This window comes from Convolutriloba macropyga, chromosome 11 (genome assembly GCF_964194025.1).
Source record: "Convolutriloba macropyga chromosome 11, txConMacr16.3, whole genome shotgun sequence".
Classification (NCBI taxonomy): Eukaryota; Metazoa; Xenacoelomorpha; order Acoela; family Convolutidae; genus Convolutriloba; species Convolutriloba macropyga.
In genome coordinates this window covers 28,368,981-28,387,331 of record NC_134478.1, presented here as the reverse complement: position 1 = coordinate 28,387,331, position 18,351 = coordinate 28,368,981, and the positions used below count along the sequence as shown (strand labels likewise).

The 18,351-nt window shown below is 37.1% G+C and overlaps 1 protein-coding gene across 1 annotated transcript in view; it reads right to left on the bottom strand.

The window, feature by feature from the left end:
* Positions 1-18,351, bottom strand: part of LOC142349087 (dynein axonemal heavy chain 10-like) — a 213,736-nt gene that overhangs the window by 51,506 nt on the left and 143,879 nt on the right. The window contains exon 44 of the mRNA XM_075400499.1: positions 15,801-15,864. Within this exon, the coding sequence (XP_075256614.1) occupies positions 15,801-15,864 (64 nt within the window). The remainder of the gene's footprint in view (positions 1-15,800; positions 15,865-18,351) is intronic.

The following is an 18,351-nucleotide window of genomic DNA, read 5'->3' as shown; positions in this document are numbered from 1 at the left end:
CATGTAAGAGATAGGGTTGTCCTGAGGACAACCCTACCTTTTGCATTGGGAAGGACAACCCAACCCTTTACATGCGCTATGACAACCCAACCTTTTGTATGGGATAGGACAACCCAACCTTTTACATGCAGGGACAACATAACTTTTACATGTAACAGCCGAATTATTATCCAAACATTTTACCCTTTTATTGAGGGAGACTTGACAAAGGGATTAAGGGGATTGGGTTACTGTCTAAAAATTACCATTTCTGAAATAGTGCGCGATGACAACAATTGCTACGGTGGATTTGGATAGCTTTCATGAGATATACAAGAAAGTGAAAAAGAAATATTCGCAATACGGTGAAAGATTTTTGTATTTTTTAGCATTTTGCTTGTATTTGGATCCTGACCTCGATTTGGAAATTGCATTGAAATTGAGACCGTATGGTGGATTGATTGGGATTGACAATTCTTCGTTAGACGTTTATTTCAAAAATTTTAAAATTTTAAGACTACATGCAATTCTTCATGATGCTTACGGTTTTGTGTATGAGTACAGTGAAAAGGGACACGGTTATTCATACGTTTTACCCTGTCCAGTCACAAATGAATATGTGGGTTATGTGACTGGTATTGCTTTTTGTTTTTACTTAAAGACTTTCAAAAACCGTTTATTCAATCGATTGGAATGTTGACTGCAAGAGTGGTTGTTCTTGACTTTGAAGGCTTTCGAAGCAAAAAATCTGATTTTATTGTGAAAGAGCTAGCCATAACTTGCAATAACTACACGGATACAATTTCATTCTCACCTCCGCACTCATTCAATTCTCTTACATTGAGTGAACAAAAATCTTATCAGTGGGTTTCAAAATACCTTCATGGTTTGGATTCGGAAAAGGGAGATTACCCATATTGCTATTTAAAACAAATTCTTCAAAGTGTAGTGCTTCGATTTCCTCTATCAGATTTTTATGCGAAGGGTGTAGAGAAAACTGATACGTTGCAAAAATTGCTTCAGAGAAAAGTTACAAACCTTGAGGATTTGTTATGCCCCAAAATTGAACATTTGAGTTTCTATCGGGAGACCCCAATTTGTGACTTGCATTCAACAACTTGCCCAAAACGACAGAAAAACAAACATTGTGCGAGGAAAAAGGCCCAATTGTTCTTCTACTGGCTGATCCATGAACAACCGTCGATTAGAAAAGACAGCACCGTCTGTACTCCAAGTGAATTTGTCTCCAAATTTGATCGTTTACAGTTGCTTAACGGCTGAAAATCAATTGACTGTTACACTAGTCAAGGACGAAAAAATTGACAGTCCGGGACAAACTGTATTGAGGAAACAGCAAGTTGTTTGCACAGGAGCCGAAATAGAATCCTTCAAAAAATATCTTTCACTCTTAGAATATTTTCAACTATATCATGTCTATGAAAGAGAAAATGCAAAGAATGAATCTAACCCCTTTACCTATGCCCAAGCGGTCAGTTCCAGTGCAAGTGCTTCTGAACGATGACAATCTGCCTAAGGAAATTAAGCAACTTGTAGAACAAGGATGTGTGGATTCAGTTACGTATTACGGGATGGAGTATGGCATGAAAGCAAGCTACACAGTTGTTTACAAAAAAGAGGGCAAAAACTCTCATTATACAACTTATGAATTTTTTATAGTAGACTAACAATATTCATGTTGATTTTTAAATTTAATTATTTTGTTTGAATTCATTTTTGAAAAAACGTTTTCTCCATGAGTTCAACTGCGGATCAGTTAGATTCGGGAGGTGGCATAACCGATTTGGTTTTTGATGAGAATCAACAGGAAAGGAGATCTTGGAGATTTTGCAATTCAAGAGTACCACGATCAGAAGTTGTTTATTTCACTCAAATTTTCATTATAGTTTTTCTTATTGCAGTATCTCTTATCAAGTTGGTATTTTTTCAATTGGATTGCGAGGAGTCAACATTTTGGTTTTCGCTCCTCTCTTGCACAGTCGGCTACGCACTTCCAAACCCAAAGCTATGAATAAAATTATTTCAACGAGCGATCGACTCTTTATGGCAGTGTCTGGTCCATCTTGCTGTGGAAAAACTGAGCTGATTTTCAAAATGTTACTTCAAAACACTTTTTCACCAAAATTTCAATCCATTTTTTATTTCTATCAGCATGAACAACCAAAATTTGAGTCCTTAGGGAGAAAATTGAATATACAGTTTAAAAAATTTATAAGTTTTGAAATTATCTCAGAGTTAGAAGACTGTCTTCTTGTTTTTGATGATTCATGCGAAGAAATTTTTAACGATAAAGAGTTTTCAAAACTGGCGACTGCAGGTCGTCACAAAAATATAAGTGTTATTTACGTTAAGCACAATTTATTCCAACAAAGCAAGTGGTCGAGAACAATCGACTTGAATACAACACACATTATTTTATTCAAATCACCACGTGACGTTCAACAAATTGGTTTAATTGGTCGACAGCTCAACAACACACAATTTCTTAAAGAAAGCTACGAGCTAGCTACCAAACAGCCTTTTGGTCATTTATTAATTGATTTAGACCCAAAGACGTCGGACGTTTTGCGATATTGCTCAAACATTGTGCCTCCAGGACCATCAATTTTCTACTTACCGTCTGCGAAAGCTGTAATAACAAATCTAACAAATGAAACAGAGAGAACTATGTATGCTGCGGCAAATGCTTCAGTCAAGCGACATCAACTTAAAAAAATTGATAAAGACAGCTTCTAAAAACTTTATTCGATTTCTCTGCGAATGTTTTCTCAACGTAGTCAACGGTAATGTTGAAATTAATAAAAAGCTAATCGAAAATCACGAAAAATCATTTCGAAAAATATTATCCAAACAAACAGGTTTGAGGGAAAAGAAAAGAATTCTTGGCAGAGAATCAGAACTGTTAAAAGCCGTTGGTCTTTCCTGTTATTTCTACTTGATGAAATCATAATGCATACAGAAGAGTTCATTTGAATTCCAAAACGAATGTTTATAACAAAGCAACCCCAAAAGAGCGAAATTATTGAAAACCCACAATATATGCAACGAAACAAGCTAAGGGAAGATATAGGAAAAACGGACAGAGTGATCCAAACAGATCCAACAAATATTGAACGAGATGTAGATAAAGCAGATAGAGTGGTCCAAACAGATCCAACAATTTTTAACGAGGAAGAAAAAATGGAGGCTTCTAGTGATGATAGTGAAATGGATCCAATTGTTACAAAAAAGCCTACAGTTGAATCATTGGAGTCGATTATGAAAAACGTTAAATTAAAAGAAGCTCACAAAGTCAAACGTGCAGAAATAGTACTTGATTTTATTCTCCAATCAAACCAAATCACTATTGGGGAAGAGAGCCACCTAATTTACATTGACAATAAACCCACGGATGTACAAGTTTCATCTTTTTTGTATGATTTGCAACAACCAACCAAGAAAATTGATCAAGAGGCATATTCAAGAATCTTGTTAGTTCTTCGACTTGAGCCTGATCTCGTCTCAAACACTTACGCCAAGCAAATATTGGAAAGCTAGGAGAGCGAACAAGAATTTTTCCCAACGCAACAAAGTCCGCAAACAGGACGCGGTACTTCAAAACGAACCACAACAGAAAAAGAGAAAACAAACGCAACGACAAAGCAAAAAAAGTCCAATCAGAAAAAGTGGTCTCGTTTCGTCTTCTGAGAGAAAAACTTTAGAACAACTGTACTCGAGAGGTCCTGCATCGTTTGGAAGTTCAAAACGATTACAAAAACACAGCAAAATGTCATTAGCAAAAGTCAAGTTTTATTTAGATACCAAGCCGTCCTTCACAAAATACCGCTCGCATCGAATGCAATTTCCCAGACTAAAAGTGATTGTGAAAGATATCAATGAAATTTGGTCATTGGATTTAGCATATGTTGACAACCTTGCAAAATACAATCGCGATGTAAAGTACCTTTTGGTAGCAGTTGATTGTCTGTCACGGTACCTTAGAGTAGAGCCAATGAAGACAAAATATGCAACAGAAGCAGCTAATGCATTCAAAAAAATGATCAAACATAAACAACCCAAGAAAGTATGGGTTGATGATGGAACAGAATTTCTCGGAGCTTTCAAAAGACTGTGCAACTCACGAGCAATTCATTTGTATAGCACTTTTAGTGAAAAAAAGTCTGTTTTTGCCGAACGGAATATTCGTTCACTGAAAAATATCATTCATAGGTACCTTGAAGAAAAATGGACATATTCGTACATTGACAAATTAGAAGACTTTGTGAAAACAATAAATTCACGTGTTAATCGGATAACTAAGCTTGCACCAAACCAAGTTACAAAAAAAAGACGTACCACGGCTTGTGTCCTTGAGCGCTGAAACAACTGTTTCCCAAAAACCTCGTTTCTTTGTTGGAGATTTTGTCAGAATTGTCAAAAAAGACAAAGCTTTCAGAAAGGGCTACGAACAATCGTTTACTGACGAAGTTTTTGAGATAACGGATATTTCGACATTATTTCCGCCATCATATTCCCTCATTGATGCAAACAAAGAACAAATAGAAGGAAAATTTTATCAATCAGAATTGCAGCTTGTTCGTGTAAAGGAAAATGAGTAGAAATCGTTTTGACGATGAGTTCACTGTGCATGTTATTTCATCCGCTTCTATGCAAATATTTGGGTCAAACACTCTGGCCTCTTTTGGCAATTTTTTCAATGATGAAATTCAACTCTCTGGTGACTGGAGGGTGGCTCTTAGTGAAATAATTTTTCCGACAAAAATTGAGCACGTCGTGAATGGAGATTCAATAGCATACAGTCTTAAGGGATACAAAGACTCGCAAAAATTTTGTCTGATGCTAGTGTCATTTCTCGGCCTTACAATGGAGAAAAACTGTCCTTCATGACTGGTAATTTTGACAATATTAATCAACTTCTGGGTACTATCAAGCGAACAGTTGGATTACCCAATTTTTCGTTTCGAGAAATCAAGAGTACTGGAAAATACGAAACAATTTTTGGTAAATATGAAGGAATCACTTTTCCTAGTGAGGAAATACCTAGCATTGTGGGCTTTACCGGAATTCCAGATGGACGCGGTGTACATATTGGTTACAAAATGGATTCAGTTACATCAAATAGATTAATGAAGAGTGATGAGACAAAAGCATACTTTGGAGAATTTCCTGCTGATCTTTGCGCGGGAAAGCACCTAAAATTCATTTACACAAACATTGTTGAGTATCAGTATGTGGGTGACGCAAAAGCTCCGTTATTGCGTGTTATTGATTCAAAACAACGTCTGAAAAACGGTAGCGTGTGCGAACTTGAACCAACACATCGAATTGTTTTTTCAAATTTAGATTATAAAAAACTGTTATCAAACACTATACAATCAATTTCAATTGAGCTTCGCACTGAGACAGGACAATTGGATCCTTTTTCGGGAACAGGTAAAGTTATTTTAACTTTACAATTCAAGAAGTTTTCTGATTAGTATGGATTCCTATTATGCTAATCAGGTAACATCATGGCCGCACTTCTCCGGACACTATAGACAAAGGGGAAGTGGGTTTGGGGCTTTAGCAGCGGGAATTGGACGCGTTGTTTTACCATTGGCTCGACGTTTTATTTTACCGGCTGCAAAACGTATTGGGAGAGAGCTTTTAAAACAGGGCGTTCCCGAACTTGTAGATGTAGTCTCAAAGAAAAAGTCACCAAAACAAGCCTTGAAAAACACAGTCTCAAACACTATCAAAAAACAAGCAGGTGGACGAGCGCGACAACAACGACCAAGGAAACAAATTGGAAGCCGTTCAAACAAGTTAACAAAACAGCGTAAAACCTCGTTCATTTCAAAGTCAAGAGCTCCAAGAAGAAGTCGATCAGATTTTTTTGCAAAGGTGAAAGATGATCGCTAATTTATTACCATCCGAGGCAACTCACAGTTCCCTCGATCTGTTCGAGAAACCATCCCTCTTAGTAACATTTGATGGAAGTTTTTGTCAAAAACTGGGCCCGGTGTATAGCCCCAATGGTCCAATGTTGGAATTTGAAGTTGCTGGCGATAGAAACAACTTTATTGATTTACAAAAAATATTCCTCGAAGTCAAATGTAAAATTGTTCAGTCATCCGAAGCAAATTTAAAATATGACGGTACAGCTGCTGCAGATGTGACTAAAACAGACGCTCCCTACTTTTGCAATAATGTGCTGCATTCACTGTTCTCTGACTGCACAGTGTCAGCCAACGGACTAAAAATATCGAAAGCAAATGGAAATTATGCTCACAAAAGTTTTATTGAGACTGAGTTTTCACACAACAAAGACGCGAAAAACACTTGGTTAGCTTGTCAAGGCTACTCGTATGAGGAGAATCCGGGAGCCTTATCAACTACTGAAGTAAATAGAAGAAAAGCTTTAGTCAGACAGTCAAATGAATGCACGTTTTACGGAAAGGTTGCAGTCGACTTTTTCACATTTGACAGGCATCTAATGAGTGGTGTAACTCTTCGGATTGCTTTTCGAAGATCAATTGATGACTTTGTTATTATGTAAGATGATGCCGCTAAGCATTATAAAGTGAAAATTGTCGAGGCAAATTTGTATGTGCGCAAGATGACTTTGAACGATGACGTTGTGTCGGCCATTGAAAAAACCTTGCTTTCCAGCCCCGCTTCCTATCCGTACCTTGAAACCCTAACAAAAACATTTTTGGCTTCTACTGGTCTGCACAGTTGGAAACAAGAAGACATATTTGCCAGGGAACCAATCCGAAGACTAGCTTTATGTCTGAACACAAACGAAGCTTTTCTCGGTAACAACAGACAGAATCCATTTCATTTCCGAAAATTTGATTTGGAACAGATTTATATCTATCGAAATGGAATGCCAGTCGCTGATAGTCCAATATCAACAAATGATGACAAACGGCTTTACTTCAATACAATATCAGACTTAGCCTATATTGACAATGGTCATGGCATAAGTTTGACGGACTACCCGAACCATTCTATGATGGTTTTTGACTTGACCAGTACTCAACAAGCTTCTCACGATTTTATTCATCCCGAGCTAACAAATTGCTCAATTTCGATCGAGCTGAAATTTTCGGCTGCCTTGCCCAACAATTTTGAAATATTCATTGTTGGCGAAAAAGCTAGCACAATTTTTGTGGATTCTGCGCGCCGGGTTTCGAAAAATCACATTTTAACCAACTAATGGATGAAGATGACATCAATGACCTAATTCAAAAATGTAGAAAACTGAAATACAAATTTTGTGTTGTATTCGCTGCAAACAACTTTCCCCCAAAATTCCCCAGAAACAGTTTTCTCATCGTAAATGCTTCGCCCTCGAACAATCCTGGTACACACTGGCTTCTTCTATGTAATCGAAACAAAAAAATTATTTTTGCGGACCCCTTGGGACAATCGATTGTTGCCTATAGAGACTTATATCGCAGACTCTCTGACACTAATGCACAAATATGTCAATTTCTCGAACATCAACCAATTCAGAGTCAAAACTCAGAACTGTGTGGACTTTTTTGTATTTATATTGCGCATGTTATATTTAGTAAAAGACAAATTGTAAAAATTAATGATGTTCAATTGCTTCGCTTTGCACTTCATATGATGTTTTAATATCTGTTGAATAAATTTTTTTTTCAAAGTTTTATTTTTTCTTCAAATACAAGACGAAAAAATAGTAACTCAGAATCAATATCTAATTTTCCATAACCACTCACAAATATGTCCATAACTTTACAAAAAGCACCAGAATGAGGACCACTTAAAATGTTTTCAACTCGTTTTAAAGTTTCTGTACAAATTTGATCAGTTTGAGTTTGTTCATGGCCGGTTTCTGCTGAGATGGTATTGTGGATTGTTTTCTGTGTGATTCCTGTAGTTTTTGTGACCGTCGTTTTTGTCGTCGTCAACATCTTTGCTGTGTTTGAAATTGGAAGACGCTTGTGAACCGTTGCTGGGTCAATTTTTTCTCCTGTTTTGTCATTGAAGTCAACGGCTAACTTCAACTTTGTAAAAACTTCTCCATTCGTTTCCAGTTTTGAAGAATTTGAAATTAGGTGTTTGAAAGTTGTGAAAAGACAGGGGACAGCAAAAGATTTGTTTTGCTTTGTACAGCCAATATCAGTTGAACTATCAATCAAAAGGTGAAAATGGTTAGTTGCTATTCGGCAAAACTCAGACTCAAAGTGAGGACAAACTGCATAATTATTCAAACTCGTAATGTCTGTTGGCTTTTGATCAACAATTTTGAATCTAAATTGTTTCTGAAATTGTTTGAAATAACTTGGAGAACGTTCATACATTGCTTCCACCATCCTTGCTCTCGAGCTTAGGCCTTTTATTTGGTGGCGGTTTTGTTGAACAGTCTTTTGATGATTTTTCTTCTGATTCAAGTACCTTCTCTGCCGTATTGACCAAACTCCGAAATTCTTGCAGAGTTAACGAAATTCTCTGTTCAAACTCGTATTCTTCTGCTGCTTTTTTAAACAGTTTCAGAAACACATACGTTCCTGTCTTTTCATAAGTTTTCAGCGTTGCCCTTATTAAACGCTTATCAGTTTTGGAAATATCAAAATAACAATCTCCAAATTCTGTATCTTTAGTGGAAGTGAAAGGCATAGTGTGCAACCTGTTTTTATCACTTTCAGGTACTCTAATGTGTAAAGATTCAAACTAATGGCGGCGGCAAGTTGGGATTAAACCAGTGTAGTCATTTTGTCTCATTAAATCCAGCTGACATGTGAATACAGAGTCAAGTACGCCTATGGCGTACTTGATTCTGTCTCTTGCATTCACATTGGATTGGATAATTAATTTCAGATGTGACCTTAGATAAGGTTTCCCTACTGAAATGGTTGGTGGTACCACAAAAACTGAAACAGATGTGACCCTAGGTGTGACGACCACAGGTTGAATTTAGCGTGAACGTGCAGAAAATTCAAAACAGATGTTAACCTAGATAAGAATTGAAACCAATATAATGCAACTGGTTTTAACGTTATAATACATGAAAATTAAAAACAGATGTGACCCTAGGTGTGACGTGAATAAATCGTTGAATTTAGTGGGAACGTACAGCATTAGTAATTCAAAACAGTTGTTAACCTAGATAAGAAATGCAATGCAAAGTTAACTTGGTTTCTACGTTATATTAATTAGAAATTAAAAACAAATGTGATCCTAGATAAGCGGTGTGTTAAAAACGTATTTGCACTACTAAAATTATTGCGTTCATTTCCTTTGGTTCTTCTTGCTAAACAGTCAGTCTCTACTTGAAACCTTTTGGTTCCTCTTGCTAAACAATTTCACTCTCTACTTGAAACTAGTGTTATATTTTGATCGTTATAATGTCTGTAAAAATTCTTTCTGAATCTGCAATTTCCCGAGAACGAACTCTTGTTTATCAGACATTGTACGAAAACTTTGTCGTCTTGATTCAGCAGAAAAAAATTGGCGATGTTTGGACAGTATACCAGCATTGTCTAATTCCAAAAGTCTTTATCAATGCAATTGCGGCTCTACCTAACAAAACGGAGCCTTCTGAGAGCAGCATTATTACTTCGGGTGGGTTATTGCCTCCCAAAACTACGCCTGCTTTCGAAAATCACGATGTTGATACCTTGACAGACGAAGTGCGGAGGATATTCCATCGCTACGATTGTGAGTGTGTTCCACTTTGTGAAAATCAACTCGGAGTTTATCGAGCATGCGACGAATTAGCAGATATGTGGGGACTCAACTCTGCGCCCGATTCTCCCAACAGTCTCAAAAGTGTTCCAGTGACGCCTGCAGTGGACCCTAGTCCTACAGTTACACCGACTCCTAGCCCATCCCTGTTTGCGGAAATCAGTAAAAGTTATCAAGAAAAGTTTTGCAACGGAAATCAAGATTTCGACTTGAACATTTTATCCGGGACAAGCTTTCACACCCCACAGCAATCGAATTCAGCCCTATTTGAAACGCCGGAAAGCGGTGAGACACCGCAAGTTTGTGCTGCTCCTAAAAAACGAAGACCAGAAAGCAACCTGATGGACATATTTGATATTTAAAACTAAAACTATAAATATATGCGTGCTTTAGATTGCTCAATAGTTGTGTATATGACATTCTTTCAATTGTGTATCTGACATTTATTCAATTGTGTTGATTGCCTTTGTACAATTTTTGATATAGACTTAATTCACAATAAAGATCTTCAACCTTTTCATAAGGAATTGAACAAGTTCAATCATGTCCCAAAAGAACACTGCACTTTGAGGAAATTGTATATGGTTGAGCGAGGTCATTAAACAAAAAAAATAGATTTCTACCGCTCTTTAGTTTTTAGACTTGTCTTTTTAATGTTTTAAGGTTTGTTCAAATCATAGTTCAAAAAATGAAATTTTTTGAAATATTTCAAAAAAATGAAGAATTTACGAAAACGATAAATAAGAAGAGAAAGAACGATAATTAGTCAGGAAACCGAAGAATACTTTTGCTTCAATTAGGTTTGCAGTGAAAAGCTCTTGTTTGGAGGAAAATTTTGCAAAAAAAACTTTGAATATTAAGAGCGAATCTAAAATTCAACAAAAAGTGGTTAACAACTGAAATTGTCATTCTGGTGATTTTTTGGTAAAACAAGGAGCTTTTGCCAGCATTGAAATTCCAGTGAGATTGGTCCAGTGTTTGTTCATTTACTGTTTTCACTAAACAAATTTTAAAACTTTCAAACTTGTGTTATTTGCATAAATACTTTGACCGTTTTTCTTGAAATCAAAAAAACTTTTTTTTTGCTTTATATCAGCAGAAACTCATGATCATCCAAAACGAGAGTGACTTAGCGATGATTCCAATGAGTAGTGTGCTATTGATCGCTGTAACAGGTACCATCTTTCTATCAAAAACAGTCTTTTTTTCAACAATTTTTACAAAAATAACAAAATATTTTTTTGTAATGATCCGAAAGCAATGAAAAATTTATCTCAAATGAACGGGGATAGGCTCATATGATGGACAATTGTCCCCGCTATCAAAGATCTCAGAAGTTCCAGGTTAAAAATGTTACTGCAACATGGTTATTTTGCGTTTTTTCTTTTGTTATTTTAGTTAATCCCTCCTAATCCCTAAAAGTGAAAAAAGGCCATTTTTTAACATGAAGGAGACTTTTTTACCCTTACTAAACAGAAGTTTTTCTGTAATGGGAACTTAGAGAGCTGATGAAGTAACATACGTATAACGTTTTTCTTTATTCTTGGAGAAAAAGCCTAATCCCCTTAATCCTTTTGATCAAAAAAATTGAAAAATTTAAAAAAGTGATGTTTTCTTTCAATTGTTTACACAAAAGTTTCATACAGGAGCACTCAATCAACAAAGAGGTCCTACTGTGCTTCTCAGTCATATTTGCCAACACATGAACCCCTGGTAAGGTCCTTTATTTAGAGGTTAAAGTCTTCTGAAAAAACTCGGCTTTCGATGCAGTTTCAACTGATGTTTCCTGATAGCCTTGGTGACTCCAGGACTTGTTTTCTTGTATGATATACCTTAATATAGACCCTTAGTTTAGATGCCTTTATATGCTCCTTAGCATGCATGCTTCCGCGACATGTAAGAAGAACTTTATCAATTTCGAAATTTTCAACTTTTACTAAAGTTATTTTTAATTGTATATTAAAACCATAAAAATGGAAGGTACGTTCAATCTGCATGCTTTTTAAACCATTTTTTTGGTTGTTTAACTTCTGTCTCTGCTTTGACTGAGTGATAGTCATTTTTAAGTTTGAATTTGATTTTTGGCGCGCATTCAAGTTTACTTCAATTTGATTGGCTAATTTCAAATTCAAATTTGCGCGCCCAAACTTTCAAACTTTGCACAGCATAACAGTGAGCTCAGATTGAAATCAGCCATATTTGAGAACTCTTGCATTGAGAAACCGTTTGTTCAAAATTATCTTGAAAATGCCAGAAAAGTGTAACTTTTGTGACAACGTTTACAGCAACAAAAGTAACCGTGCTCGTCATGAACGCACTGTTCATGCTGATGAGAAAGGTATACCCGTATACCGCTGTTCAATTTGTCCAGTTACTCGTCGTCAATTATCTGAAATTCAAAGTCACCTCTCTGACTGCCATGGTAGATTTACAAATCTTTGTCATTATTGTAATCTTGCTTTCAACGACAAAAACTCGTTTAACGAACACATCAGAAAACAACACGTGTTACCTGTTCTTGACAACTCGAGAGTTGTCAATCCAATTGTGCATCAACAGGGACAACAACAACAACAACAACAACAACAACAACAACAACAACAACAACAACAACAACAACAACAACAACAACAACAACAACAACGAGGTACCCTCACAGAGTCAGCCTTTAGAAAGAGTCTCCAGTCTTATCGTATTGTAGATAGTAACAACACCGTTGGCCTTCTCGATTTCATGACTGCTCAGAGAGATGCAATCAGTGACATTATAGAACAAAAAACATTGAACGAAGGTCCACAAAAAGTTCAATTCAGTGCGAAACTATCACTTCATAAAGAAGCGCGCGACAGCGGAGAAGCATCGGATATTGATATCTACGCCAATTCTGAAATGACCCCTGTTCATCATCGATTGTCTAACGAAACGTTTTTTCACATGGTGGAAAAGATGCTTACTGTACTCTTCGTGTTCGCATCTAATGGAAGTGGTTGGATTCTTCAAAAAATTCTGTGGGTTGATTTAAAATTCGCTAAATTTTCGCCAATACGTGGTTCATCTTTTATTGAGCTGCCCCTCTGTCTTCGCAATCAACGGTATTTACTGAATATACGCAACCATGATGATTTCGAATGTTTCAACTACTGCTACACCGCATGATACCACGAACTGCACGGACCAAACTTAGCTGACCCTTCCCGAGACATCAGAACACAATTAACTAACCCGGCTACATATAGGAAACCTGAGGCTACCAAACCCCGTGGTGAGTTTTCTATGCCCATGGGCTTTCACGATATACATCAGTTCGAAATCATGAATGACGTGCAGGTCAATGTGTTTCAATTTTCAAAAGGAGACCTCCTTCCTATGTACCTTTCTAATAACAGAAACATCGAACCAACGATTAATCTTCTACTCCTGTTTAACGAAGATGTACATCATTATGTTCTTATCAATAACCTCATTAAACTGGTATGCACTGTGAAAGAAAAACAGTTCACAAACAGCTTGCGTCTGTGCAGGAACTGTTTTGCTTTTTCCCACTCTGAAGAGCAACATGAAGTTCACGATGATGCATGTCGAAACCATGCACCAGCAACAATAAAGATGCCCGGCGATAATAAAAATTCTTTCCGGTTCAAAAATTTTAAGGCCCGATGGTTTGCTCCATTTACCTTTTACTTCGACTTTGAGTCGTTTCTAATGCCAGTCTCATCTTGTCCAGCTAATCCGGACGCGTCTTCAACTGAAGTTATCGAACAACACATACCCTCCGGCTTTGCTCTAACTTTGATTGAGAACGGTTTTTCAACACCAAAAGAATTCGTTATCGACAGCTCCGAAAACTGCATGACAAATTTCATTAAAAAACTACATGAGATGGCGCGAGAAGTATACTTTTCAAAGAGACGCTTTCCGATATATTTGGGACAACAAGTATCAAATCGAAGTAGTGTAGTTGACTGTTGGATATGTGAAGAACCTTTCGGACCCGAAGATACAAAAGTGTTGGACCATTGCCATCACCGCGGGGATTTCCTTGGTTTTGCACATGAAAAGTGCAACTGGATAAGACGCACAATCAATTTCACTCCCGTAATTGGTCACAACATCGCTAACTACGACCTTCATCACGTATGCTTGGCACTTCGAGAAATTGAGCCATCAACAACAATAAACGTCATCCCATCTACAGATGAGAAGAACATATCGATGACGTTCGGTGTCCTAATCAAAACAGTCACGGGGAGAGATGGAAAAGTCAGAAAAATTTACGAATATTTACGTTTCATCGATTCTTTCAAGTTTTTAACTACATCCCTTGAAAAGTTAGTTGCTAACCTACCCGCTTCGGCTTTCGCAATTTTCGATTCAATGTTCGATAGCGATCAGTCAGTTGATGCTCTAAGTTCGATTAAAGAGAAAGGAATATACCCCTATTCGTACATGACTGACCGTTCAAAGTTCGCAGAAACAGAACTTCCCCCACTCGAAAAGTGGAAAAACAGCTTAGACAATGGAAAATTGCAAATTACAGAGGAAGAACTACAAAAAGCAAAAACTGTTTTCGAGACTTTCCAATGTCGTAACCTTGAAGACTACCATAACTTATATCTGAAGTGCGATACACTTTTGCTTGCGTGCGTGTTTGAAGAATTTCGAAGACTGTGTATGAACACCTATGGACTGGACTGTGCACATCACTACAGTGCCGCAAACCTCGCTGGTGATGCATTTCTCAAAATTTGCCGGGCCAATATTCAATTGTTGACAAATCGAGAACATCTGGAAATTGTTGAAAATATGATTAGAGGAGGTCTCGCCTCGGTGTACGATGAACGTTACTTCAAGGCGAACAACAAGTACATGGAGAATTATAACAGTGCGCTCGAGTCTACTTTTGGTTTCATGGTAGATGCTAACAACCTGTATGGTGGCATCATGAAAACAGAACATCTACCCGTTGGTGACTTTTTGCTGGTGGAAGTCCCACTCGAGCAGGTACTCAATACACCAACTGATTCTCCCATAGGTTACATCCTTGAAGTAGATTTGACGTACCCACACAATATACGAGACCTCCATCGTGATTTCCTTCTCGCGCCAACAAAGGAAATAGTACCCGATGAGTGGTTGAGCACTTACCAGAGAGTTGAAGTTCAATGTCAACATGCCGCGGTCATCTGTCCCCAAGTTACTACAAACCGTTACGGACAAATGCGGTACACGCTCCATTACCGGAATCTTCAACTTTATGTACAACTTGGTCTGGTTGTTGACAGAGTACATCGCGTGCTCCAATTTTCACAAGAAAACTGGATGGAGCCATATATCAGACTAAACACGGAAAAAAGACAGACCGCGCGGAACAAATTCGAAGAAAATTTGTTCAAACTTATGAACAATAGCGCTTATGGTAAAACCTGTGAGTCAAAAAGAAGGAAAATGAAACTTACCTTAGCGCAGAATGCAGATCAAGTGCTCCAGAATGTCTCACGCTTTACCTTCAAGACATTCAAAATTTTCGGCGAAAATTTAGCTGCTATCACGCACGAGCCAAAGAGAATCTTTTGGGATAAGCCAACAATTGTTGGCGCGACAATTCTAGAATTAGCTAAATTTCAAATGTATAGGTTTCACTATAATATAATGAAGCCGCATTTTGATTGTCGCCTGCTATATTCTGACACAGACACTCTTTTATATAAAATTCGATCTGACGATTTCTACAAGGAATTAGCAGCAAAACCCAATATTTTGTCGGAGTTTGATTTTTCAAATTACCCTAAGGAGCATCAACTTTTCAACAACAACAACAAACTCGTCGTTCTCAAATACAAAGATGAATTCGCCGGAAAACTCATCGACGAGTTTGTTTCGCTGAAGCCGAAGTTATATTCCATAACTTCAACAGGTAAAAGAGATTTATGTTCATTTATAACTTTTGTGTTATTATGGTTAGTCATTATCACACATACATCACACTAAACTTTAAGAGAAGCAAGCAAGCATTTCTTTGAAAAACTTTCTGAGGACAAATTGATAAAACTTCTCGCAACTTTTTTGTATTTAGATTCCCGAAAAATCTCTGCAAAAGGTGTTACCAGAGCTGCCAGGGAACAATTAACGCACCAGAAATACAAAGACGCTCTGTTCCTCTCATCTACACTACAAACACCGAACAACAGAATTGTGTCAGACCGTCACGTTCTACAGACTGTTTCAATTAATAAATTGTCCCTGAGTCCCTTCGATGACAAACGTTTCATTCTTGAGGGCGGTATAAAAACTTTGCCGTACGGTCATGCCGACGCAATTGAAGCCACTGATCTTGAAAGTGATCCAGAGTGGGATGCACCGACGCAAGATGAAATCGAAGATCTCTTTGGGGAAGAATGGGAAACGGATAATGAGTCGGACAGCACGCTCCCTGCTTCTACTGAAAGTTGGCAGCCACCCGATCCTGCCCTTGAAAGTTGGGAGCCACCTGATCCCGGATTCAACAGAATAATAAACGAATCGGACTTGGATAGTGACGATAATGTCGATTTTGAGGCAGTAATTGACGAAGAATCTCCAATCAATTGTCCATTCATAGATTATGAAGCTGTTGAATCTGAGGACGGAAGAGAAATAACCGATTCGGAGGAGGAAGAAGCAATACCACCGCGTAAAAGGGGTCGACGCACATAAAAAACAGCAATTTTCAGCCTTATTTTTACGTCTGTAATTGTTAAGATTGTGTTTTATGATTTATATTTCAATTAAAACTGTTTAACATACTCTATTTTATCCCCATTTGTATATATTTTCCCTATGACACTTCAAAAAATTTAATTATTTGCATTTTTTCGTTCATTTCGTGCTAATTTTGTTGTAATTTTTCGTTAAAAATGGCTCCATTTTTGTTCAAAACGCATTTCAAAACTCTAACCTACCCGTGCTTAACACTGGTTTCAGTAACAACGCGTTTTGTCGTGATTTGTAACCTTTCGATTGTACAGATTTTGTGTTCAGTTTTGGTTCAATTTCTCAACCCAAGTTTGTGTTGCTTAGCTAAATTTCAATTGCTAGATTTGAGCAAATTGCGTGGTTTGGTTCTACAGTAAATTCACAGTTTATATCCAGTCTTTCTGATAAGTCTAAATATTTCACTCTTTGATAAGAATAAATAATTCCCTCAAAGGAGGGGGGAAATGTTTGGATAATAATTCGGCATAAACCGAATAATTCCTTCAAAAGCGGGAAATGGAGGGAGAATAGGTTTGGATAATAATTCGGCCGGAAGGGAGCTGTCCCTGCATGTAAAAGGTTGGGTTGTCCTATCCCATGCAAGAGGTTGGGTTGTCATAGCGCATGTATCGGGTTGGGTTGTCCTTCCCAATGCAAAAGGTAGGGTTGTCCTCAGGACAACCCTATCTCTTACATGGGATGACAGCCCCCCCGATCTTCCATGGTGTATACGTTACTACTTATATATATATATATATATATATATATATATATATATATATATATATATATACATATATAAATATATTTGTATTTTATATATTTGTATTTTATTTTTGTATTTTATATATATATATATATATATATATATATATATTTGTATGACTCAAAACAAAAACGTGTACTCCAGGAGGAACCCAAAATCTATGCACATAACATACCAATCATGTATTCTAATTAATTTCTGCATGGCTAAGTACTACAATTGTGCTAACTATGTTCTTCTTACGGGACTCAAGTTAATTCAAAAATCAGCTCAATATATTTTTTTATCCGTCTTAGAGCCCACGACCGGTCGCTGAAAAAATCCCACGGAAAAATCCCCACTTCATTTCAGATAGGAAATAAACGTTTGGCCATGCCTCAGCGGCCCGCGGGACTTGAAAAGAAACTATCACAGCCGATCAAAATAACGAATTAACTAAATCAATTTTAATATGGGGGTTTAATTCCGTCGGCGTTTATTTCCTAAACAGAATAATCAAGGACTGCACGTTAATCCATCCACTCATGGAAATTGAATTTGGTCAGTAGTATAAAGCGTTCATGATGAGACCAGGATTGCAAAACCTTTTAAAAATAAAACTGTTGAACAGGAAACATATATTTGATCTGTGGTGGCTGAGCTTACTAATTCAACAACCAAACTGAATAGCACTCCAAGGCCATTTTAAGCAGTAAAGTTAGAAAAGCATGACAAGCAAAATTTAATGCTACATTCTATCGAACCCATATGGATTTGTTCACTTCGTTCAACATTTATATTTAGTAACTATCATTAGTTTGTAATCATCATAGATGAAGTTAAACTCAAACCTGAACTACGTTAATATTGCCACATAGTCACGTGTTTACAATCACACAGAATTTAGCTCAAACGGAGTACGAAATACCCAACTTGGTATGCCAGATTTGATAAATTTGCGATTTTCTTGCCAATTCAGAGAGTGCGGGACACCGTATAAGGTATCTCGAACCCCAATTTCAGTGTATTCAGAGAATATTAGGACATAGTAATCTACAACCAATCAGAGATGCTTATTTGACATGTATGGAAGTATAAATAGAGCTTGAAAAACTAGCAAAAATCAGTGGAAATTTGCAATTCAGGACTAATTGGGTATCAAGTAATGCAACTGGGCG